At 36.7% G+C, this 27,027-nt stretch overlaps 1 protein-coding gene across 1 annotated transcript; it reads right to left on the bottom strand.

Annotated features, from left to right (window-relative positions):
- Positions 1 to 721: 721 nt before the first annotated feature.
- LOC125499804 (uncharacterized protein K02A2.6-like) lies at positions 722 to 27,027 on the bottom strand. The gene is made up of 2 exons (XM_048649407.1): positions 25,341 to 27,027; positions 722 to 1,815 (listed from the first exon to the last, which is right to left on the bottom strand). Exons 1-2 carry the CDS (start codon positions 26,913 to 26,915, stop codon positions 913 to 915), a joined length of 2,478 nt encoding a protein of 825 aa, XP_048505364.1. The 5' UTR covers positions 26,916 to 27,027; the 3' UTR covers positions 722 to 912.

Raw genomic sequence — 27,027 nt, 5'->3', positions numbered from 1 at the left:
GAGAATCACATAGGAACGTCAAAGACTATAGTATTTGGTGTTTTTCGAATTTGGGATCTCAAATTATCGCATCAAAAACGTCAAAGACTATAGTCTTCGGTGTTTTCCGACTTTGGGATCTCAGAAAATCACATGGAAACGTCAAAGACTATAGAAATTGGTGTTTGTCGACTCTGGGATCTCAAATAATCGCATCAAAAACGTCAAAGACTATAATGTTCGTTGTTTTTCGACTTTGGGATCTCAGAAAATCACATGGGAACGTCGAAGACTATAGTATTTGGTGTTTTTCGAATTTGGGATCTTAAATTATCGCATCAATAACGTCAAAGACTATAGTCTTTGGTGTTTCCCGACCTTGAGATCTCAGAGAATCACATAGGAACGTCAAAGACTATAGTCTGTGGTGTTTTTCGAATTTGAGATCTCAAATTATCGCATCAATAACGTCAAAGACTATAGTCTTTAGTGTTTTCCGACTTCGGGATTTCAGAGAATCACATAGAAACGTCAAAGACTATAGTATTTGGTGTTTTTCAAATTTGGGATCTTAAATAATCGCATCAATAACGTCAAAGACTATAGTTCCAGGTGTTTTCCGACTTTGGGATCTCAAATAATTGCATCAATAACGTCAAAGACAATAAAATTCGGTTTTTTTAGACTTTGGTGTTATGTACGGGTGAGTTGGGTTCCAGGGTTAAGGACTGAAAGACACATGTACTAATATAGGTGTATCTTTATTTACGTCTTTCCCGTGAGCGTGCCGTCGACGAACTGACGAGCACTTTTACAATATCATTACATAGTCTCCTTACACCTACGTTACTCTACATTATATATATATTATATTTTAGCGCACACATGACACTCCCCCTCGAAATAAAAAAAAATCCCAATACATACATATTTTTATTGACTCTTACTTCTTTTAGGTGGTATATCGCAAATAAATTCATCATACTTTCCCGGAAATTTTGGCTGTCGCTTTCGCTTTCGCCTAGGTATTAAAATAGGCCTTTCTACAACAGGATTATCTATTTCCGTGACCGATGGGCCAACCGGAGGGGTTTCATCCAATTCACCCGCCGAAGCATTCGCGCTTTCATTCGCGATCTCTGCGTTAGATACATCATCATTTTGTACAGTCTCATAAAAAACCATTTGCTCTTCAGGTGGAACATAATAATCATAATCGGGCGTACTTCTATTTTCAATGCCTTCTCCAATTTTTCTAAGTTGATTTACGTGTCTTTTCCAAATTCTGGTATCATCTAACTTAATCAAATAATGGCATTTTCCCAAAATTTTTAATATTCTACCAAAAAACCATTTTTGTGTATTTGCATAATTACGACAAGCGACTCGATCATTCAGTTTGAATTTTCTTACCGGAATTTGATTATTATGTTCCACTATCGTTTGTTTTATTTGTACAGGTTTTAAAAGATCTAAAGTGCACCTCGGTTTCGTACCAAATAATAGCTCAGAAGGAGCTTTGCCCGTTGTAACCTGAGGTGTGATACGATACTGCGTTAACACTTGTAATAATGCTTCTTGCACATCTGAGACTTTTTCGCACATTTTCTTAAGAGATTGTTTAATCGTATTCACATAAATTTCTACCTGCCCGTTTGTTTGAGGGTTGTAAGGGGCAGAAAATCGATGCAAAATGCCGTGACTGTGTAAAAATTCATGAAATTCTGTAGCTTTAAACGTCGGACCATTGTCCGACACAATATTTTTAGGTAGTCCAAAAATAGCAAATATTTCACGACATTTTAAAATAATTGTTTCAGTCTTTATGTTTTTTACCACATGTACTTCCGGCCACTTAGAAAAAGCATCTTGCTTAGAATCAATTTCTTTTTTAATTTCCTCAAAAGTAACTGGTATGGTGGACACCAAGTTAATGTAGTACACACTCAGTGTATCAACACTCTCTACGCTGCCCGGTACCGGCAAACGTGACAGGCAATCCGCATTAGCGTTATGTTCCGATTTCTTAAATCTAATGGTATACGTAAAACCCCGCAAAAAAATTGCATAGTGCTGCATACGCATCGCACTGAACACAGGCAAACTTTTATCCGGTGAAAAAATTTGCTGAATGGCTCTATTATCTGTTATCAATTCGAATTTTCTGCCATATACGTATTGGTACAAACGCTTAACAGCCCAGACAATCGCATAAGCTTCCTTATCTACTTGAGCCCAATTTCTCTGCGTTGAATTAAAAGTCGCTGAAATAAACATAATGGGCCTCTCCGATCCGTCTGGATAGGAATGGGACAAAACTGCCCCACATCCGGTGGGCGACGCATCCGAAGCTAATAGTAGTTTAAATTTGGGGTCAAAATAGGCCAAACAAACATCGCTTTGAAAAACATTTTTAGCTTTACGAAAAGCCTTTTCACAATCAATGTTCCACGAAAAAGTTTTCTTCCCACGTAAAATTTCAAAAAATGGGTGTAAAATCGAACTAACTTTCGGGATAAATCTATTGTAATAATTTATCATACCAATGAAACACTGCAATTCTCTAATGTTCGTTGGCCGCGGCATATTCTCGATAGCAATCATTTTTTCCGGCATTTTACGTATACCTAGTTCACTCAAAACTAAACCGCAATAAACGATAGATTTTTCAAAAAATGTACACTTACTTTTACACACATGTACATTGTATGCATTCAAACGAGAAAAAACACCGTCAATTGTTTCAATTAACAAACTACTACTTGCCGCACCCATCTTAATGTCATCGATAAAGACAGAGACTCCTTTAATCCCCGCTAAAATGCTTTCCATAAAACGTTGCCAAATAGCAACTGCGGGCGCTAAACCATACCACAGTCGTTTACATTTGTACAAACCGCGATGCGTATTTAATACGACGATTTCAGAGCTCTTTTCATCCAAACACAATTGTAAATAAGCCTGAGATAAATCAACTTTAGCAAAAATTTTACAGCCAGCCATATCTGCCAATAGTTCATCCGTAGTCGGTAAATGGTATTCATCGACAATTAGCTGCGGGTTTATGGTTATGCTGAAATCACCGCAAATACGTACCGTATTATTTTTTTTTAGAACTGGCACGATTGGCGTGGCAAATTTAGATGTGTTAACTTTCTCAATTATATCCTTTTTTTCTAAATTATCGAGCTCTGTTTCGACTAAGGGAATTAATCTAAAAGGAACGCGTCTTGCTTTTATAAAAACCGGCGTAGCATTTTCTTTCAAAACCAACGTGGCTTTAAATTCATGAATAGGACTCATGTCCTCTTTAAGCAAATTTGGATATTTCTGAAAAAGCTTTTCAATCTCTGTCTTTTTATCAATGTTTGACTCTTTTTCCATCACGCTATTGCACACTTCATTTGTACCGTCGAACGGGAACATCCGCATTATTCGCATCCATTCGCGGCCAAGCAACGGGGGCCGTACTAAATTTGTAACATATAAGTTTAATTTGTAAATTGAATCTCTGTACTTTACTTTAACAATCATAAAACCTTGAACTTGTATCGGTGTATGACAGTATGAAATAGCAGTCAATTTTGTCGCGTAAATGACTCCGTGTTTGAAAATCGCTTTTGCCTGATCAACATTCATAAGCGTAAATCCCGCGCCTGTATCATGATCGAACATAACGTCGTGACCGTTTACATTTAACTTTACCGTAATTTTATCTCGCATTTCTGGGTGTTCGATACCAAACACCTCGATAACATTTAACGGCTCACTTTCGTCGCTTTCCGAGCCCGACTGTTTGTTATTATATTCGGAATCTAATAATCCAACGTGAGGCGATTTAGTTTTGAAACATACTTTCTGTATGTGTCCAAGGACACCACATGCTCGGCACTTTACGTTTTTGTCCAACGAACACTTATTAGCGATATGATCCGGGGAGCCGCAACGAAAACAAAAACTTTCATTACCCTTCTTACCGCCAAACTGCTTACCGCCTCTTCTAAAATTTGAATTTCTTGACTTATCTCGGTCGTTGAACTGCGAACCTCTTCTTCTTCCTGATGTAGCAACGAATTGTATACTCTCGTCGTACCCACTCAAGCCTTCGTTTTCCTTTTTCGACAATTCCATTGCCGACGCGACGTTTAACGCTTTTTCCAAGGTCAGCGTTTCCGTTTCCAGTAGACGTTGACGAATCGCCGGGTTATTTAACCCGTAAACAAACTGATTTCGAATCGCCGTTTGTAAAAAACTCCCGAATCCACATGTCTGTGACAACTTTTTGAGTGCTGTCACATAATCTTTAACGGATTCACCTTGGCCTTGCTTCCTGCAGTGGAATTTATAGGCTTCTGCAATCTCGACGACTTTATCTTCGAACACGGATGCCAAATAAGCGATCAAATCTGTATACTTTAGCTTGTAGAGATCTACATCATCGCAGAAATCGCACAACTTGGCGTAATTTGCAACCCCCAAGTGGTGCAGAATATAAGGCACTTTATCTTCACCCGTAATTTTATGTATGGTCATGGCACCGTCGAACCTTTGTAACCATCGCTTCCATGGCATAGAGGCGGGATCGAACAATTCAACCAGAACCTTTGACTCCGGTTCCATTTTGTAAGAAAGGTATACCACGCGCTTTGGCCACTGCGTATCTCTTTGCACGTGCAATTTTCACCGTTGTAAATTTTAAAACTCACTGCCGATAAATGAAAATTAACCGAACACATGTAATGGCGTTCCACTTCCGGCTTTCTTGTAACGTCCTCGTGTAATTTTACCAACAAAAAACTTCGCGCTTTTCCACTTGTATTGGTTTCGCGCTCAATGCCATAAATAACGTAAGGAAAAACCTCAAATTTCGCTTAGAACTCGGTTTTTCCGACGACGCACGGGCTCACGGTTGAAAATTCAACGTCAGTCAGTGTACGAATTCTTGGAAAAACTCGGGCGCTTGTAACGACTCCGTTTTAAAAATTTGACCGAAGACACAATTTTTTTTTTTTTCTTCGATTACGGTTTTGTCAATTATACCATCCCTGAACCGTCCTCGTCGCCAACTGTTATGTACGGGTGAGTTGGGTTCCAGGGTTAAGGACTGAAAGACACATGTACTAATATAGGTGTATCTTTATTTACGTCTTTCCCGTGAGCGTGCCGTCGACGAACTGACGAGCACTTTTACAATATCATTACATAGTCTCCTTACACCTACGTTACTCTACATTATATATATATTATATTTTAGCGCACACATGACATTTGGGATCTTGAATAATCGAATCAATAACTTTAAAGACCATAGACTTCAATGTTTTTCGATTTTGAGATCTTGAATCATCGCATCAATAACTTCAAAGACTATAGTCTTTGGTGTTTATTGACTCTGGGATCTCGAAATATCATATTAAGAACGTCCAAGACTATAGTATTTTGGTGTTTTTCGAATTTGGGATCTCAAATTATCGCATCAATAACGTCAAAGACTATAGTCTTTGGTGTTTCCCGACCTTGAGATCTCAGAGAATCACATAGGATTGTCAAGGACTATAGAATTTGGTGTTTGTCGACTCTGGAATCTCAAATAATCGCATCAAAAACGTCAAAGACTATAATGTTCGTTGTTTTTCGACTTTGGGATGTTAGAAAATCACATAGGAACGTCGGAGATTTATAATAGAATTTGGTGTTTTTTGATTTCGGGATCTCGAATAATCGCATCAATAACTTCAAAGACCATAGTCCTCGTTGTCTTCCGACTCTGGGATCTTGGATAATCATATCAAGAACGTCAAAGACCATAGTCCTTGATGTTTTTCGACCTTGGGATTTTTAATAATCGTATGAGAAATGTCAAAGACTACAGTTCCGGTTTTTTCCGACTTTGGGATCTCAGAAAATCACATAGGAACGTCAAAGACTATAGTATTCGGTGTTTTTCGAATTTGGGATCTTAAATGATTGCATCAATAACGTCAAAGAATATAAAATTCGGTTTTTTTCGACTTTGGGATCTCGAAAAATCACTTAAAAACGTCAAAGACTATGGTTCCTGGTGTTTGTCGACTCTGGGATCTTAAATAATCGCATCAAAAACGTAAAAGACTATAATGTTTGATGTTTTTCGACTCCGGGATCTCGAATAATCGCATCAATAACTTCAAAGACCATAGACTTCAATGTTTTTCGATTTTGAGATCTCGAATAATCGCATCAATAACTTTCAAGACTATAGTCTTTAGTGTTTATTGACTCTGGGATCTCGAATTATCATATTAAAACCGTCAAAGACCACAGTCTTCGGTGTTCATTGACTTTGAGATCTCAGAAAATCACATGGGATTTTTAGAGACCGTAGTTAATGGTGTTAATCGACTCTGGGAACTTGAATTATCACATCAAAAACGTCGAAGACTATAGTCTTTGATATTTCTCAACTTCGGAATTTCAGATGATCACGTAAAACGTAGGAGACTATGTTGATCGGTGTTTTTTGACTTTGGGATCTTAGATAATCGCATCAATAACTACAAAGACTACAGTCTTCGGTTTTTTTTGACTTTGGAAACTCGAATAATGGCATTAATAACTGCGAAGACTATAGTCTCCGTTGTTTTCCGACTCTGGGATCTCGGATAATCATATTAAGAACGTCAAAGACTATAGTCCTCGATGTTTTTCGACCTTGGAATTCCGAATGAACGTATTAGAAATGTCAAAGACTACAGTTTTCGGTTTTTTCCGACTTTGGAATCTCAGAAAATCACATAGGAACGTCAAAGACTATAGTATTTGGTGTTTTTCGAACTCGAGATCTCAAATAATTGAATCAATAACGTCAAAGACTATAAAATTCGGTTTTTTTCGACTTTGGGATCTCGGAGAATCACTTAAAAACGTCAAAGACTATGGTTTCTGGTGTTTGTCGACTCTGGGATCTCAAATAATCGCATCAATAACGTCAAAGACTATAGAATTTGGTGTTTTTTGACTTCGGGATTTCGAATAATCGCATCAATAACTTCAAAGACCATAGTCTTCGTTGTTTTCCGACTCTGGGATCTCGGATAATCATATTAGGAACGTCAAAGACCATAGTCCTTGATGTTTTTCGACCTTGGGATTCCGAATAATCGTATTAGAAATGTCAAAGACTAAAGTTTTCGGTTTTTTCCGACTTTGGGATCTTAGAAAATCACATAGGAACGTCGGAGGCTATAGTATTTGGTGTTTTTCGAATTTAGGATCTCAAATTATCGCATCAATAACGTTGAAGGCTATAGTCTTCGGTGTTTTCCGACTTTGGAATCTCAGAGAATCACATAGGAACGTCAAAGACTATAGTATTTGGTGTTTTTCAAATTTGGGATCTTAAATCATCGCATCAATAACGTTGAAGGCTATAGTCTTTGGTGTTTTCCGACTTTGGGATTTCGGAGAATCACATAGAAACGTCCAAGACTATAGTATTTCGGTGTTTTTCGAATTTGGGATCTCAAATTATCGCATTGATAACGTCAAAGACTATAGTCTTCGGTGTTTTTCGGATTTGGGATCTCAGAGAATCACATGGGAACGTCAAAGACTATAGATTTTAGTGTTTTTTGACTCTGGAATCTCAAATCATCGCATCAATAACGTTGAAGGCTATAGTCTTTGGTGTTTTCCGACTTTGGGATTTCAGAGAATCACATAGAAACGTCCAAGACTATAGTATTTCGGTGTTTTTCGAATTTGGGATCTCAAATTATCGCATTGATAACGTCAGAGACTATAGTCTTCGGTGTTTTTCGGATTTGGGATCTCAGAGAATCACATGGGAACGTCAAAGACTATAGATTTTGGTGTTTTTTGACTCTGGAATCTCAAATCATCGCATCAATAACGTTGAAGGCTATAGTCTTTGGTGTTTCTCGACTTTGGGATTTCAGAGAATCACATAGAAACGTCAAAGACTATAGTATTTGGTGTTTTTCGAATTTGGGATCTTAAATTATCGCATCAATAACGTCAAAGACTATAGTTCCAGGTGTTTTCCGACTTTGGGATCTCAAATAATTGCATCAATAACGTCAAAGACTATAAAATTCGGTTTTTTTCGACTTTGGGATCTTGAATAATCGAATCAATAACTTTAAAGACCATAGACTTCAATGTTTTTCGATTTTGAGATCTCGAATCATCGCATCAATAACTCCAAAGACTATAGTCTTTGGTGTTTATTGACTCTGGGATCTCGAATTATCATATTAAGAACGTCCAAGACTATAGTATTTGATGTTTTTCGAATTTGGGATCTCAAATTATCGCATCAATAACGTCAAAGACTATAGTCTTTGGTGTTTCCCGACCTTGAGATCTCAGGGAATCACATAGGATTGTCAAGGACTATAGTATTTGGTGTTTTTCGAATTTGGGATCTCGAATTATCGCATCAATAACGTCAAAGACTATAGTCTTTGGTGTTTTCCGACTTTGGGATCTCAGAGAATCACATAGAAACGTCAAAGACTATAGTATTCGGTGTTTTTCGAATTTGGGATCTTAAATTATCGCATCAATAACGTCAAAGACTATAGTTCCAGGTGTTTTCCGACTTTGGGATCTCAAATAATTGCATCAATAACGTCAAAGACTATAAAATTCGGTTTTTTTTCGACTTTGGGATCTCGAATGATCGAATCAATAACGTCAAAGACTATAGTCTTCGGTGTTTTTCGGATTTGGGATCTCAGAGAATCACATGGGAACGTCAAAGACTATAGATTTTGGTGTTTTTCGAATTTAGGATCCCAAATTATCGCATCAATAACGTCAAAGACTATGCAATTCGGTGTTTTCGGACTTTGGGATCTCAGAAAATCACATGGGAACGTCAAAGACTATAGAATTTGGTGTTTTTCGAATTTGGGATCTTAAATTATCGCATCAATAACGTCAAAGACTATAGTTCCAGGTGTTTTCCGACTTTGGGATCTCAAATAATTGCATCAATAACGTCAAAGACTATAAAATTCGGTTTTTTTCGACTTTGGGATCTTGAATAATCGAATCAATAACTTTAAAGACCATAGACTTCAATGTTTTTCGATTTTGAGATCTCGAATCATCGCATCAATAACTCCAAAGACTATAGTCTTTGGTGTTTATTGACTCTGGGATCTCGAATTATCATATTAAGAACGTCCAAGACTATAGTATTTGATGTTTTTCGAATTTGGGATCTCAAATTATCGCATCAATAACGTCAAAGACTATAGTCTTTGGTGTTTCCCGACCTTGAGATCTCAGGGAATCACATAGGATTGTCAAGGACTATAGTATTTGGTGTTTTTCGAATTTGGGATCTCGAATTATCGCATCAATAACGTCAAAGACTATAGTCTTTGGTGTTTTCCGACTTTGGGATCTCAGAGAATCACATAGAAACGTCAAAGACTATAGTATTCGGTGTTTTTCGAATTTGGGATCTTAAATTATCGCATCAATAACGTCAAAGACTATAGTTCCAGGTGTTTTCCGACTTTGGGATCTCAAATAATTGCATCAATAACGTCAAAGACTATAAAATTTGGTTTTTTTTCCGACTTTGGGATCTCGAATAATCGAATCAATAACTTCAAAGACCATAGACTTCAATGTTTTTCGATTTTGAGTCTCGAATCATCGCATCAATAACTTCAAAGACTATAGTCTTTGGTGTTTATTGACTCCGGGATCTCGAATTATCATATTAAGAACGTCGAAGACTATAGTATTTGGTGTTTTTCGAATTTAGGATCCCAAATTATCGCATCAATAACGTCAAAGACTATAGTCTTCGGTGTTTTTCGGATTTGGGATCTCAGAGAATCACATGGGAACGTCAAAGACTATAGATTTTGGTGTTTTTCGAATTTAGGATCCCAAATTATCGCATCAATAACGTCAAAGACTATGCAATTCGGTGTTTTCGGACTTTGGGATCTCAGAAAATCACATGGGAACGTCAAAGACTATAGAAATTGGTGTTTGTCGACTCTGGGATCTCAAATAATCGCATCAAAAACGTCAAGAACTATAATGTTCGTTGTTTTCCGACTTTGGGATTTCAGAAAATCACATGGGAACGTCGAAGACTATAGAATTTGGTGTTTTTTGACTTCGGGATTTCGAATAATCGCATCAATATCTTCAAAGACCATAGTCTTCGTTGTTTTCCGACTCTGGGATCTCGGATAATCATATTGAGAACGTCAAAGACTATAGTCCTCGATGTTTTTCGACCTTGGAATTCCGAATGAACGTATTGGAAATGTCAAAGACTACAGTTTTCGGTTTTTTCCGACTTTGGAATCTCAGAAAATCACATAGGAACGTCAAAGACCATAGTCCTTGATGTTTTTCGACCTTGGGATTTCGAATAATCGTATTAGAAATGTCAAAGACTAAAGTTTTCGGTTTTTTCCGACTTTGGGATCTCAGAAAATCACATAGGAACGTCGGAGGCTATAGTATTTGGTGTTTTTCGAATTTAGGATCTCAAATTATCGCATCAATAACGTTGAAGGCTATAGTCTTCGGTGTTTTCCGACTTTGGAATCTCAGAGAATCACATAGGAACGTCAAAGACTATAGTATTTGGTGTTTTTCAAATTTGGGATCTCAAATTATCGCATCAATAACGTCAAAGACTATAGTTCCAGGTGTTTTCCGACTTTGGGATTTCAAATAATTGCATCAATAACGTCAAAGACTATAAAATTCGGTTTTTTCCGAATTTGGGATCTCGAATAATCGAATCAATAACTTCAAAGACCATAAACTTCAATGTTTTTCGATTTTGAGATCTCGAATCATCGCATCAATAACTTCAAAGACTATAGTCTTTGGTGTTTATTGACTCTGGAATCTCGAATTATCATATTAAGAACGTCTAAGACTATAGTATTTCGGTGTTTTTCGAATTTGGGATCTCAAATTATCGCATTGATAACGTCAAAGACTATAGTCTTCGGTGTTTTTCGGATTTGGGATCTCAGAGAATCACATGGGAACGTCAAAGACTATAGATTTTGGTGTTTTTTGACTCTGGAATCTCAAATCATCGCATCAATAACGTTGAAGGCTATAGTCTTTGGTGTTTTCCGACTTTGGGATTTCAGAGAATCACATAGAAACGTCCAAGACTATAGTATTTCGGTGTTTTTCGAATTTGGGATCTCAAATTATCGCATTGATAACGTCGAAGACTATAGTCTTCGGTGTTTTCCGACCTTGAGATCTCAGAGAATCACATAGGATTGTCGAGGACTATGGATTTTGGTGTTTTTTGACTCTGGAATCTCAAATCATCGCATCAATAACGTTGAAGGCTATAGTCTTTGGTGTTTTTCGACTTTGGGATTTCAGAGAATCACATAGAAACGTCAAAGACTATAGTATTCGGTGTTTTTCGAATTTGGGATCTTAAATTTTCGCATCAATAACGTCAAAGACTATAGTTTCAGGTGTTTTCCGACTTTGGGATCTCGAATAATTGCATCAATAACGTCAAAGACTATAAAATTCAGTTTTTTTCGACTTTGGGATCTTGAATAATCGAATCAATAACTTTAAAGACCATAGACTTCAATGTTTTTCGATTTTGAGATCTCGAATCATCGCATCAATAACTTCAAAGACTATAGTCTTTGGTGTTTATTGACTCTGAAATCTCGAATTATCATATTAAGAACGTCCAAGACTATAGTATTTCGGTGTTTTTCGAATTTGGGATCTCAAATTATCGCATTGATAACGTCAAAGACTATAGTCTTCGGTGTTTTTCGGATTTGGGATCTCAGAGAATCACATGGGAACGTCAAAGACTATAGATTTTGGTGTTTTTTGACTCTGGAATCTCAAATCATCGCATCAATAACGTTGAAGGCTATAGTCTTTGGTGTATTCCGACTTTGGGATTTCAGAGAATAACATAGAAACGTCGAAGACTATAGTATTTGGTGTTTTTCGAATTTGGGATCTTAAATTATCGCATCAATAACGTCAAAGACTATAGTCTTTGGTGTTTTCCGACCTTGAGATCTCAGAGAATCACATAGGATTGTCGAGGACTATAGTATTTGGTGTTTTTCGAATTTGGGATCTCAAATTATCGCATCAATAACGTCAAAGACTATAGTCTTCGGTGCTTTTCGACTTCGGGATTTCAGAGAATCACATAGAAACGTCGAAGACTATAGTATTTGGTGTTTTTCGAATTTGGGATCTTAAATTATTGCATCAATAACGTCAAAGACTATTGTTCCAGGTGTTTTCCGACTTTGGGATCTCAAATAATTGCATCAATAACGTCAAAGACTATAAAATTCGGTTTTTTTTCGACTTTGGGATCTTGAATAATCGAATCAATAACTTTAAAGACCATAGACCTCAATGTTTTTCAATTTTGAGATCTCGAATCATCGCATCAATAACTTCAAAGACTATAGTCTTTGTTGTTTATTGACTCTGGGATCTCGAATTATCATATCAAGAACGTCCAAGACTATAGTATTTGATGTTTTTCGAATTGGGGATCTCAAATTATCGCATCAATAACGTCAAAGACTATAGTCTTTGGTGTTTCCCGACCTTGAGATTTCAGAGAATCACATAGGATTGTCAAGGACTATAGTATTTGGTGTTTTTCGAATTTGGGATCTCGAATTATCGCATCAATAACGTCAAAGACTATAGTCTTTGGTGTTTTCCGACTCTGGGATCTCAAATAATCGCATCAAAAACGTCAACGACTATAATGTTCGTTGTTTTCCGACTTCGGGATTTCAGAAAATCACATGGGAACGTCGAAGACTATAGAATTTGGTGTTTTTTGACTTCGGGATTTCGAATAATCGCATCAATATCTTCAAAGACCATAGTCTTCGTTGTTTTCCGACTCTGGGATCTCGGATAATCATATTGAGAACGTCAAAGACTATAGTCCTCGATGTTTTTCGACCTTGGAATTCCGAATGAACGTATTGGAAATGTCAAAGACTACAGTTTTCGGTTTTTTCCGACTTTGGAATCTCAGAAAATCACATAGGAACGTCAAAGACTATAGTATTTGGTGTTTTTCGAACTCGAGATCTCAAATAATTGAATCAATAACGTCAAAGACTATAAAATTCGGTTTTTTTCGACTTTGGGATCTCGGAAAATCACTTGAAAACGTCAAAGACTATGTTTTCTGGTGTTTGTCGACTCTGGGATCTCAAATAATCGCATCAATAACGTCAAAGACTATAGAATTTGGTGTTTTTTGACTTCGGGATTTCGAATAATCGCATCAATAACTTCAAAGACCATAGTCTTTGTGGTTTTCCGACTCTGGGATTTCGAATAATCGTATTAGAAATGTCAAAGACTAAAGTTTTCGGTTTTTTCCGACTTTGGGATCTCAGAAAATCACATAGGAACGTCGGAGGCTATAGTATTTGGTGTTTTTCGAATTTAGGATCTCAAATTATCGCATCAATAACGTTGAAGGCTATAGTCTTCGGTGTTTTCCGACTTTGGGATCTCAGAGAATCACATAGGAACGTCAAAGACTATAGTATTTGGTGTTTTTCAAATTTGGGATCTTAAATTATCGCATGAATAACGTCAAAGACTATAGTTCCAGGTGTTTTCCGACTTTGGGATTTCAAATAATTGCATCAATAACGTCAAAGACTATGAAATTCGGTTTTTTCCGACTTTGGGATCTCGAATAATCGAATCAATAACTTTAAAGACCATAGACTTCAATGTTTTTCGATTTTGAGATCTCGAATCATCGCATCAATAACTTCAAAGACTATAGTCTTTGGTGTTTATTGACTCTGGAATCTCGAATTATCATATTAAGAACGTCCAAGACTATAGTATTTCGGTGTTTTTCGAATTTGGGATCTCAAATTATCGCATTGATAACGTCAAAGACTATAGTCTTCGGTGTTTTTCGGATTTGGGATCTCAGAGAATCACATGGGAACGTCAAAGACTATAGATTTTGGTGTTTTTTGACTCTGGAATCTCAAATCATCGCATCAATAACGTTGAAGGCTATAGTCTTTGGTGTATTCCGACTTTGGGATTTCAGAGAATCACATAGAAACGTCGAAGACTATAGTATTTGGTGTTTTTCGAATTGGGGATCTCAAATTATCGCATCAATAACGTCAAAGACTATGAAATTCGGTTTTTTCCGACTTTGGGATCTCGAATAATCGAATCAATAACTTGAAAGACCATAGACTTCAATGTTTTTCGATTTTGAGATCTCGAATCATCGCATCAATAACTTCAAAGACTATAGTCTTTGGTGTTTATTGACTCTGGAATCTCGAATTATCATATCAAGAACGTCCAAGACTATAGTATTTGATGTTTTTCGAATTGGGGATCTCAAATTATCGCATCAATAACGTCAAAGACTATAGTCTTTGGTGTTTCCCGACCTTGAGATTTCAGAGAATCACATAGGATTGTCAAGGACTATAGTATTTGGTGTTTTTCGAATTTGGGATCTCGAATTATCGCATCAATAACGTCAAAGACTATAGTCTTTGGTGTTTTCCGACTTTGGGATCTCAGAGAATCACATAGAAACGTCAAAGACTATAGTATTTGGTGTTTTTCGAATTTGGGATCTTGAATTATCGCATCAATAACGTCAAAGACTATAGTTCCAGGTGTTTTTCGACTTTGGGATCTCAAATAATTGCATCAATAACGTCAAAGACTATAAAATTCGGTTTTTTTTCGACTTTGGGATCTCGAATAATCGAATCAATAACTTCAAAGACCATAGACTTCAATGTTTTTCGATTTTGAGATCTCGAATCATCGCATCAATAACTTCAAAGACTATAGTCTTTGGTGTTTATTGACTCTGGGATCTCGAATTATCATATTAAGAACGTCGAAGACTATAGTATTTGGTGTTTTTCGAATTTAGGATCCCAAATTATCGCATCAATAACGTCAAAGACTATAGTCTTCGGTGTTTTTCGGATTCGGGATCTCAGAGAATCACATGGGAACGTCAAAGACTATAGATTTTGGTGTTTTCCGAATTTGAGATCTCAGAAAATCACATGGGAACGTCGAAGACTATAGAATTTGGTGTTTTTTGACTTCGGGATTTCGAATAATCGCATCAATAACTTCAAAGACCATAGTCTTCGTTGTTTTCCGACTCTGGGATCTCGGATAATCATATTAAGAACGTCAAAGTCCATAGTCCTTGATGTTTTTCGACCTTGGGATTTCGAATAATCGTATTAGGAATGTCAAAGACTAAAGTTTTCGGTTTTTTCCGACTCTGGGATCTCAGAAAATCACATAGGAACGTCGAAGGCTATATTATTTGGTGTTTTTTGAATTCAGAATCTCAAATCATCGCATCAATAAAGTCAAAGACTGTAGTCTTCGGTGTTTTTCGGATTTGGGATCTCAGAGAATCACATGGGAACGTCGAAGACTATAAATTTTGGTGTTTTTTGACTCTGGAATCTCAAATAATCGCATCAATAACGTTGAAGGCTATAGTCTTTGGTGTTTTCCGACTTTGGGATCTCAGAAATCACATAGGAACGTCAAAGACTATAGTATTTGAGGTTTTTCGAATTTGGGATCTCAAATTATCGCATCAATAACGTCAAAGACTATAGTCTTCGGTGTTTTCCGACTTTGGGATCTCAGAAAATCACATGGGAACGTCAAAGACTATAGATTTTGGTTTTTTTTGACTCTGGAATCTCGAATAATCGCATCAATAACGTTGAAGGCTATAGTCTTCGGTGTTTTCCGACTTTGGGATCTCAGAAAATCACAAAGGAACGTCAAAGTCTATAGTATTTGGTGTTTTTCGAATTTGAGATCTCAAATGATTGCATCAATAACGTCAAAGACTATAAAATTCGGTTTTTTTCGACTTTAGCATCCCGAAAAATCACTTAAAAACGTCAAAGACTATGGTTCCTGGTGTTTGTCGACTCTGGTATCTCGAATAATCGCATCAAAAACGTAAAAGACTATAATGTTTGTTGTTTTTCGACTTCGGGATCTCAAATAATCGCATCAATAACTTCAAAGACCATAGACTTCAATGTTTTTTGATTTTGAGATCTCGAATAATCGCATCAATAACTTTAAAGACTATAGTCTTTGGTGTTTATTGACTCTGGGATCTCGAATTATCATATTAAGAACGTCAAAGACCACAGTCTTCAGTGTTTATTGACTTTGAGATCTCAGAAAATCACATGGGATTTTTAGAGACCGTAGTTAATGGTGTTAATCGACTCTAGGAACTTGAATTATCACATCAAAAACGTCAAAGACTATAGTCTTTGATATTTCTCAACTTCGGAATTTCAGATGATCACGTAAAACGTAGGAGACTATGTTGATCGATGTTTTTTGACTTTGGGATCTTAGATAATCGCATCAATAACTACAAAGACTACAGTCTTCGGTTTTTTTTGACTTTGGAAACTCGAATAATGGCATTAATAACTGCGAAGACTATAGTCTTCGTTGTTTTCCGACTCTAGGATCTCGGATAATCATATTGAGAACGTCAAAGACTATAGTCCTCGATGTTTTTCGACCTTGGAATTTCGAATAATCGTATTAGAAATGTCAAAGACTACAGTTTTCAGTTTTTTTCGACTTTGGGATCTCAGAAAATCACAAAGGAACGTCAACGACTATAGTATTTGGTGTTTTTCGAATTTGAGATCTCAAATAATTGAATCAATAACGTCAAAGACTATAAAATTCGGTTTTTTTCGACTTTGGGATCTCGGGAAATCACTTAAAAACGTCAAAGACTATGGTTCCTGGTGTTTGTCGACTCTGGGATCTCAAATAATCGCATCAATAACGTCAAAGACTATAGTCATCGGTGTTTTTCGGATTCTGGATCTCAAAGAATCACATGGAAACGTCAAAGACTATAGATTTTGGTTTTTTTTGACTCTGGAATCTCAAATAATCGCATCAATAACGTTGAAGGCTATAGTCTTCGGTGTTTTCCGACTCTGGGATCTCAGAGAATCACATAGGAACGTCAAAGACTATAGTATTCGGTGTTTTTCGAATTTGGGATCTCAAATTATCGCATCAATAACGTCAAAGACTATAGTCTTTGGTGTTTATTGACTCTGGAATCTCGAATTATCATATTAAGAACGTCCAAGACTATAGATTTTGGTGTTTTTTGACTCTGGAATCTCAAATCATCGCATCAATAACGTTGAAGGCTATAGTCTTTGGTGTTTTCCGACTTTGGGATTTCAGAGAATCACATAGAAACGTCAAAGACTATAGTATTTGGTGTTTTTCGAATTTGGGATCTTGAATTATCGCATCAATAACTTCAAAGACCATAGTCTTCGTTGTTTTCCGACTCTGGGATCTCGGATAATCATATTAAAAACGTCTTAGACCATAGTCCTTGATGTTTTTCGACCCTGGGATTTCGAATAATCGTATTAGAAATGTCAAAGACTAAAGTTTTCGGTTTTTTCCGACTTTGGGATCTCAGAAAATCACATAGAAACGTCGGAGGCTATAGTATTTGGTGTTTTTCGAATTTAGGATCTCAAATTATCGCATCAATAACGTTGAAGGCTATAGTCTTCGGTGTTTTCCGACTTTGGGATCTCAGAGAATCACATAGGAACGTCAAAGACTATAGTATTTGGTGTTTTTCAAATTTGGGATCTTAAATTATCGCATCAATAACGTCAAAGACTATAGTTCCAGGTGTTTTCCGACTTTGGGATTTCAAATAATTGCATCAATAACGTCAAAGACTATAAAATTTGGTTTTTTCCGACTTTGGGATCTCGAATAATCGAATCAATAACTTTAAAGACCATAGACTTCAATGTTTTTCGATTTTGAGATCTCGAATCATCGCATCAATAACTTCAAAGACTATAGTCTTTGGTGTTTTTCGGATTTGGGATCTCAGAGATTCACATGGGAACGTCAAAGACTATAGATTTTGGTGTTTTTTGACTCTGGAATCTTAAATCATCGCATCAATAACGTTGAAGGCTATAGTCTTTGGTGTTTTCCGACTTTGGGATCTCAGAGAATCACATAGAAACGTCAAAGACTATAGTATTCGCTGTTTTTCAAATTTGGGATCTTGAATTATCGCATCAATAACGTCAAAGACTATAGTTCCAGGTGTTTTCCGACTTTGGGATCTCAAATAATTGCATCAATAACGTCAAAGACTATAAAATTCGGTTTTCTTCGACTTTGGGATCTCGAATAATCTAATCAATAACTTTAAAGACCATAGACTTCAATGTTTTTCGATTTTGAGATCTCGAATCATCGCATCAATAACTTCAAAGACTATTGTCTTTGGTGTTTATTGACTCTGGGATCTCGAATTATCATATTAGGAACGTCGAAGACTATAGTATTTGGTGTTTTTCGAATTTTTCGATCTCAAATTATCGCATCAATAACGTCAAAGACTATAGTCTTCGGTGTTTTTCGGATTTGGGATCTCAGAGAATCACATGGGAATGTCAAAGACTATAGATTTTGGTGTTTTTCGAATTTGGGATCTCAAATTATCGCATCAATAACGTCAAAGACTATAGTCTTCGGTGTTTTCCGACTTTGGGATCTCAGAAAATCACATGGGAACGTCAAAAACTATAGAATTTGGTGTTTGTCGACTGTGGGATCTCAAATAATCGCATCAAAAACGTCAAAGACTAAGATGTTCGTCATTTTCCGACTTTGGGATCTCGGAAAATCACATGGGAACGTCGAAGACTATAGAATTTGGTGTTTTCTGACTTCGGGATTTCGAATAATCGCATCAATAACTTCAAAGACCATAGTCTTCGTTGTTTTCCGACTCTGGGATCTCGGATAATCATATTAAGAACGTCAAAGACCATAGTCCTTGATGTTTTTCGACCTTGGGATTTCGAATAATCGTATTAAAAATGTCAAAGACTACAGTTTTCGGTTCTTTCCGACTTTGGGATCTCAGAAAATCACAAAGGAACGTCAAAGTCTATAGTATTTGGTGTTTTTCGAATTTGAGATCTCAAATAATTGAATCAATAACGTCAAAGACTATAAAATTCGGTTTTTTTCGACTTTGGGATCTCGAAAAATCACTTAAAAACGTCAAAGACTATGGTTCCTGGTGTTTGTCGACTCTGGGATCTCAAATAATCGCATCAATAACGTCAAAGACTATAGTCTTTGGTGTTTCCCGACTTTGAGATCTCAGAGAATCACATAGGAACGTCAAAGACTATAGTATTTGGTGTTTTTCGAATTTGGGATCTCAAATTATCGCATCAATAACGTCAAAGACTATAGTCTTCGGTGTTTTCCGAATTTAGGATCTCAGAGAATCACATGGGAACGTCAAAGACTATAGAATTTGGTGTTTGTCGACTCTGGGATCTCAAATAATCGCATCAAAAACGTCAGAGACTATAATGTTCGGTGTTTTTCGACTCTGGGATCTCAGAAAATCACATGGGAACGTCGAAGACTATAGAATTTGGTGTTTTTTGACTTCGGGATCTCGGAAAATCGCATCAATAACTTCAAAGACCATAGTCTTCGTTGTTTTCCGACTATGGGATTTCGGATAATCATATTAAGAACGTCAAAGACTATAGTCTTTGGTGTTTATTGACTCTGGGATTTCGGATAATCATATTAAGAACGTCAAAGACTATAGTCCTCGATGTTTTTTGACCTTGGGATTCCGAATAATCGTAATAGAAACGTCGAAGACTACAGTTTCCAGTTTTTTTCGACTTTGGGATCTCAGAAAATCACATAGGAACGTCAAAGACTATAGTATTCGGTGTTTTTCGGATTCGGGATCTTGAATTATCGCATCAATAAAGTCAAAGACTATAGTCTTCGGTGTTTTTCGGATTTGGGATCTCAGAGAATCACATACGAACGTCAAAGACTATAGATTTTGGTGTGTTTTGACTCTGGAATCTCAAATAATCGCATCAATAACGTTGAAGGCTATAGTCTTTGGTGTTTTCCGACTTTGGGATCTCAGAGAATCACATAGGAACGTCAAAGACTATAGTATTTGGTGTTTTTTGACTTCGGGATCTCGAATAATCGGATCAATAACTTCAAAGACCATAGTCTTCGTTGTCTTCCGAATCTGGGATTTCGGATAATCATATCAAGAACGTCAAAGACCATAGTCCTTGATGTTTTTCGACCTTGGGATTACGAATAATCGTATTAGAAATGTCAAAGACTACAGTTTTCGGTTTTTTCCGACTTTGGGATCTCAGAAAATCACATAGGAACGTCAAAGACTATAGTATTCGGTGTTTTTCGAATTTAGGATCTCAAATTATCGCATCAATAACGTCAAAGACTATAGTCTTCGGTGTTTTTCGACTTTGGGATTTCAGAAAATCACATGGGAACGTCAAAGACTATAGAATTTGGTGTTTGTCGACTCTGGGATCTCAAATAATCGCATCAAAAACGTCAAAGACTATAATGTTCGTTGTTTTTCGACTTTGGGATCTCAGAAAATCACATAGGAACGTCGAAGATTTATAATAGAAATTGGTGTTTTTTGATTTCGGGATCTCGAATAATCGCATCAATAACTTCAAAGACCATAGTCTTCGTTGTCTTCCGACTCTGGGATCTCGGATAATCATATCAAAAACGTCAAAGACCATAGTCCTTGATGTTTTTCGACCTTGGGATTTTTAATAATCGTATTAGAAATGTCAAAGACTACAGTTCCGGTTTTTTCCGACTTTGGGATCTCAGAAAATCACATAGGAACGTCAAAGACTATGGTATTCGGTGTTTTTCGAATTTGGGATCTCAAATTATCGCATCAATAACGTCGAAGACTATAGTCTTTGGTGTTTATTGACTCTGAGATCTCGAATTATCATATTAAGAACGTCCAAGACTATAGTATTTCGGTGTTTTTCGAATTTGGGATCTCAAATAATCGCATTGATAACGTCAAAGACTATAGTCTTCGCAGTTTTTCGGATTTGGGATCTCAGAGAATCACATGGGAACGTCAAAGACTATAGATTTTGGTGTTTTTTGACTCTGGAATCTCAAATCATCGCATCAATAACGTTGAAGGCTATAGTCTTTGGTGTTTTCCGACTTTGGGATTTCAGAGAATCACATAGAAACGTCGAAGACTATAGTATTTGGTGTTTTTCGAATTTGGGATCCTTAATTATCGCATCAATAACGTCAAAGACTATAGTCTTTGGTGTTTCCCGACCTTGAGATCTCAGAGAATCACATAGGATTGTCGAGGACTATAGTATTTGGTGTTTTTCGAATTTGGGATCCTTAATTATCGCATCAATAACGTCAAAGACTATTGTTCCAGTTTTTTTCGACTTTGGGATCTCAGAAAATCACATAGGAACGTCAAAGACTATAGTATTCGGTGTTTTTCGGATTCGGGATCTCGAATTATCGCATCAATAACGTCAAAGACCATAGTCTTCGTTGTTTTCCGACTCTGGGATCTCGGATAATCATATTAAGAACGTCAAAGTCCATAGTCCTTGATGTTTTTCGACCTTGGGATTTCGAATAATCGTATTAGGAATGTCAAAGACTAAAGTTTTCGGTTTTTTCCGACTCTGGGATCTCAGAAAATCACATAGGAACGTCGAAGGCTATATTATTTGGTGTTTTTTGAATTCAGAATCTCAAATCATCGCATCAATAAAGTCAAAGACTATAGTCTTCGGTGTTTTTCGGATTTGGGATCTCAGAGAATCACATGGGAACGTCGAAGACTATAAATTTTGGTGTTTTTTGACTCTGGAATCTCAAATAATCGCATCAATAACGTTGAAGGCTATAGTCTTTGGTGTTTTCCGACTTTGGGATCTCAGAAATCACATAGGAACGTCAAAGACTATAGTATTTGAGGTTTTTCGAATTTGGGATCTCAAATTATCGCATCAATAACGTCAAAGACTATAGTCTTCGGTGTTTTCCGACTTTGGGATCTCAGAAAATCACATGGGAACGTCAAAGACTATAGATTTTGGTGTTTTTTGACTCTGGAATCTCAAATCATCGCATCAATAACGTTGAAGGCTATAGTCTTTGGTGTTTTCCGACTTTGGGATTTCAGAGAATCACATAGAAACGTCGAAGACTATAGTATTTGGTGTTTTTCGAATTTGGGATCCTTAATTATCGCATCAATAACGTCAAAGACTATAGTCTTTGGTGTTTCCCGACCTTGAGATCTCAGAGAATCACATAGGATTGTCGAGGACTATAGTATTTGGTGTTTTTCGAATTTGGGATCCTTAATTATCGCATCAATAACGTCAAAGACTATTGTTCCAGTGTTTTCCAACTTTGGGATCTCAGAAAATCACATGAGAACGTCAGAGACTATAGAATTTGGTGTTTTTCGATTTTGAGATCTCGAATCATCGTATTAATAACTTCAAAGACTATAGTCTTTGGTGTTTATTGACTCTCGGATCTCGAATTATCATATTAAGAACGTCGAAGACTATAGTATTTGGTGTTTTTCGAATTTAGGATCTCGAATTATCGCATCAATAACGTCAAAGACTATAGTCTTCGGTGTTTTTCGGATTTAGGATCTCAAAGAATCACATGGGAACGTCAAAGACTATAGATTTTGGTGTTTTTTGACTCTGGAATCTCAAATAATCGCATCAATAACTTCAAAGACCATAGACTTCAATGTTTTTCGATTTTGAGGTCTCGAATAATCGCATCAATAACTTCAAAGACTATAGTCTTTGGTAATTATTGACTCTGGGATCTCGAATTATCATATTGAGAACGTCAAAGACCACAGTCTTTGGTGTTTATTGACTTTGGAATTTCAGAAAATCACATAGGAACGTCGGAGACTATAGTATTTGGTGTTTTTCAGATTAAGGATCTCAAATTATTGCATCAATAACGTCAAAGACTATAGTCTTCGGTGTTTCTCGGATTTGGGATCTCAGAGAATCACATGGGAACGTCAAAGACTATAGATTTCGGTGTTTTTTGACTCTGGAATCTCAAATAATCGCATCAATAACGTTGAAGGCTATAGTCTTTGGTGTTTTCCGACTTTGGGATCTCAGAGAATCACATAGGAACGTCAAAGACTATAGTATTTGGTGATTTTCGAATTTGGGATCTCAAATTATCGCATCAATAACGTCAAAGACTATAGTCTTCGGTGTTTTCCGACTTTGGGATCTCAGAAAATCACATGGGAACGTCGAAGACTATAGTATTTGGTGTTTTCCAAATTTGAGATCTCAAATGATTGCATCAATAACGTCAAAGACTATAAAATTCGGTTTTTTTCGACTTTGGGATCTCGGAAAATCACTTAAAAACGTCTAAGACTATGGTTCCTGGTGTTCGTCGACTCTGGGATCTCAAATTATCGCATCAATAACGTCAAAGACTATAGTCTTCGGTGTTTTCCGACTTTGGGATCTCAGAGAATCACATAGGAACGTCAAAGACTATAGTATTTGGTGTTTTTCAAATCTGGGATCTCAAATTATCGCATCAATAACGTCAAAGACTATAGTTTCTGGTGTTTTCCGACTTTGGGATCTCAAATAATTGCATCAATAACGTCAAAGATTATAAAATTCGATTTTTTTAGACTCTGGGATCTCGAATAATCGCATCAATAACTTCAAAGATCATAGACTTCAATGTTTTTCGATTCTGAGATCTCGAATAATCGCATCAATAACTTCAAAGACTATAGTCTTTGGTGTTCATCGACTCTGGGATCTCGAATTATCATATTGAGAACGTCGAAGACCACAGTCTTTGGTGTTTATTGACTTTGGGATCTCAGAAAATCACATAGGAACGTCGAAGACTATAGTATTTGGTGTTTTTCGAATTAAGGATCTCAAATTATCGCATCAATAACGTCAAAGACTATAGTCTTCGGTGTTTTTCGGATTCAGGATCTCAGAGAATCACATGGGAACGTCAAAAACTATGGATTTTGGTGTTTTTTGACTCTGGAATCTCAAATAATCGCATCAATAACGTTGAAGGCTATAGTCTTTGGTGTTTTCCGACTTTGGGATCTCAGAGAATCACATAGGAACGTCAAAGACTATAGTATTTGTTATGTACGGGTGAGTTGGGTTCCAGGGTTAAGGACTGAAAGACACATGTACTAATATAGGTGTATCTTTATTTACGTCTTTCCCGTGAGCGTGCCGTCGACGAACTGACGAGCACTTTTACAATATCATTACATAGTCTCCTTACACCTACGTTACTCTACATTATATATATATTATATTTTAGCGCACACATGACACTCCCCCTCGAAATAAAAAAAAAAAAAAAAAAAAAAAAATCCCAATACATACATATTTTTATTGACTCTTACTTCTTTTAGGTGGTATATCGCAAATAAATTCATCATACTTTCCCGGAAATTTTGGCTGTCGCTTTCGCTTTCGCCTAGGTATTAAAATAGGCCTTTCTACAACAGGATTATCTATTTCCGTGACCGATGGGCCAACCGGAGGGGTTTCATCCAATTCACCCGCCGAAGCATTCGCGCTTTCATTCGCGATCTCTGCGTTAGATACATCATCATTTTGTACAGTCTCATAAAAAACCATTTGCTCTTCAGGTGGAACATAATAATCATAATCGGGCGTACTTCTATTTTCAATGCCTTCTCCAATTTTTCTAAGTTGATTTACGTGTCTTTTCCAAATTCTGGTATCATCTAACTTAATCAAATAATGGCATTTTCCCAAAATTTTTAATATTCTACCAAAAAACCATTTTTGTGTATTTGCATAATTACGACAAGCGACTCGATCATTCAGTTTGAATTTTCTTACCGGAATTTGATTATTATGTTCCACTATCGTTTGTTTTATTTGTACAGGTTTTAAAAGATCTAAAGTGCACCTCGGTTTCGTACCAAATAATAGCTCAGAAGGAGCTTTGCCCGTTGTAACCTGAGGTGTGATACGATACTGCGTTAACACTTGTAATAATGCTTCTTGCACATCTGAGACTTTTTCGCACATTTTCTTAAGAGATTGTTTAATCGTATTCACATAAATTTCTACCTGCCCGTTTGTTTGAGGATTGTAAGGGGCAGAAAATCGATGCAAAATGCCGTGACTGTGTAAAAATTCATGAAATTCTGTAGCTTTAAACGTCGGACCATTGTCCGACACAATATTTTTAGGTAGTCCAAAAATAGCAAATATTTCACGACATTTTAAAATAATTGTTTCAGTCTTTATGTTTTTTACCACATGTACTTCCGGCCACTTAGAAAAAGCATCTACATATAGAAAAAACATTTTCCCAAGAAAAGGCCCCGCAAAATCACAATGTACTCTTTCGAAAGGAACACTGGCTGGTTCCCAAATATGCAGTTTATTCGCAGGTGGATTCCTGCTATGTAAATTGCACTCGTAACAATTTCGTGCCTTATGCTCGATATCTAAACTGATATTTGGCCACCAACAGTACCCGCGAGCCAGATTTTTCATCTTGACAATACCAAAATGACCGACATGTAATTGATCTAACATACTTTTTCTAAGTTTGCGTGGAATTACAACTTGGTGTCCCCTTAACAGTATTCCAAATTCCAAATTAAATTCCAAAGGGTTACAATTCCAAGTGTCTTTTGATTCTAACTTTTTCCCTTGTTTGATCAAATTAATGACTTTACAAATGTCAGCATCTTGCTTAGAATCAATTTCTTTTTTAATTTCCTCAAAAGTAACTGGTATGGTGGACACCAAGTTAATGTAGAACACACTCAGTGCATCAACACTCTCTACGCTGCCCGGTACCGGCAAACGTGACAGGCAATCCGCATTAGCGTTATGTTCCGATTTCTTAAATCTAATGGTATACGTAAAACCCCGCAAAAAAATTGCATAGTGCTGCATACGCATCGCACTGAACACAGGCAAACTTTTATCCGGTGAAAAAATTTGCTGAATGGCTCTATTATCTGTTATCAATTCGAATTTTCTGCCATATACGTATTGGTACAAACGCTTAACAGCCCAGACAATCGCATAAGCTTCCTTATCTACTTGAGCCCAATTTCTCTGCGTTGAATTAAAAGTCGCTGAAATAAACATAATGGGCCTCTCCGATCCGTCTGGATAGGAATGGGACAAAACTGCCCCACATCCGGTGGGCGACGCATCCGAAGCTAATAGTAGTTTAAGTTTGGGGTCAAGATAGGCCAAACAAACATCGCTTTGAAAAACATTTTTAGCTTTACGAAAAGCCTTTTCACAATCAATGTTCCACGAAAAAGTTTTCTTCCCACGTAAAATTTCAAAAAATGGGTGTAAAATCGAACTAACTTTCGGGATAAATCTATTGTAATAATTTATCATACCAATGAAACACTGCAATTCTCTAATGTTCGTTGGCCGCGGCATATTCTCGATAGCAATCATTTTTTCCGGCATTTTACGTATACCTAGTTCACTTAAAACTAAACCGCAATAAACGATAGATTTTTCAAAAAATGTACACTTACTTTTACACACATGTACATTGTATGCATTCAAACGAGAAAAAACACCGTCAATTGTTTCAATTAACAAACTACTACTTGCCGCACCCATCTTAATGTCATCGATAAAGACAGAGACTCCTTTAATCCCCGCTAAAATGCTTTCCATAAAACGTTGCCAAATAGCAACTGCGGGCGCTAAACCATACCACAGTCGTTTACATTTGTACAAACCGCGATGCGTATTTAATACGACGATTTCAGAGCTCTTTTCATCCAAACACAATTGTAAATAAGCCTGAGATAAATCAACTTTAGCAAAAATTTTACAGCCAGCCATATCTGCCAATAGTTCATCCGTAGTCGGTAAATGGTATTCATCGACAATTAACTGCGGGTTTATGGTTATGCTGAAATCACCGCAAATACGTACCGTATTATTTTTTTTTAGA

Source organism: Athalia rosae, chromosome 2, assembly GCF_917208135.1.
Source record: "Athalia rosae chromosome 2, iyAthRosa1.1, whole genome shotgun sequence".
NCBI lineage: Eukaryota > Metazoa > Arthropoda > Insecta > Hymenoptera > Athaliidae > Athalia > Athalia rosae.
The sequence above is the reverse complement of the archived record's forward strand: the minus strand, read 5'-3'. Positions and strand labels throughout refer to the sequence as shown.

Coding starts and splice junctions, on each gene's coding strand:
- LOC125499804 (XM_048649407.1), bottom strand. CDS start 26,915: ATGGCTGGCTGTAAAATTTTTGCTAAAGTTGATTTATCTCAGGCTTAT. Junction 1,816..25,340: donor AGTGGCCGGAAGTACATGTG/GTAAAAAACATA, acceptor GAAGTACATGTG/GTAAAAAACATAAAGACTGA.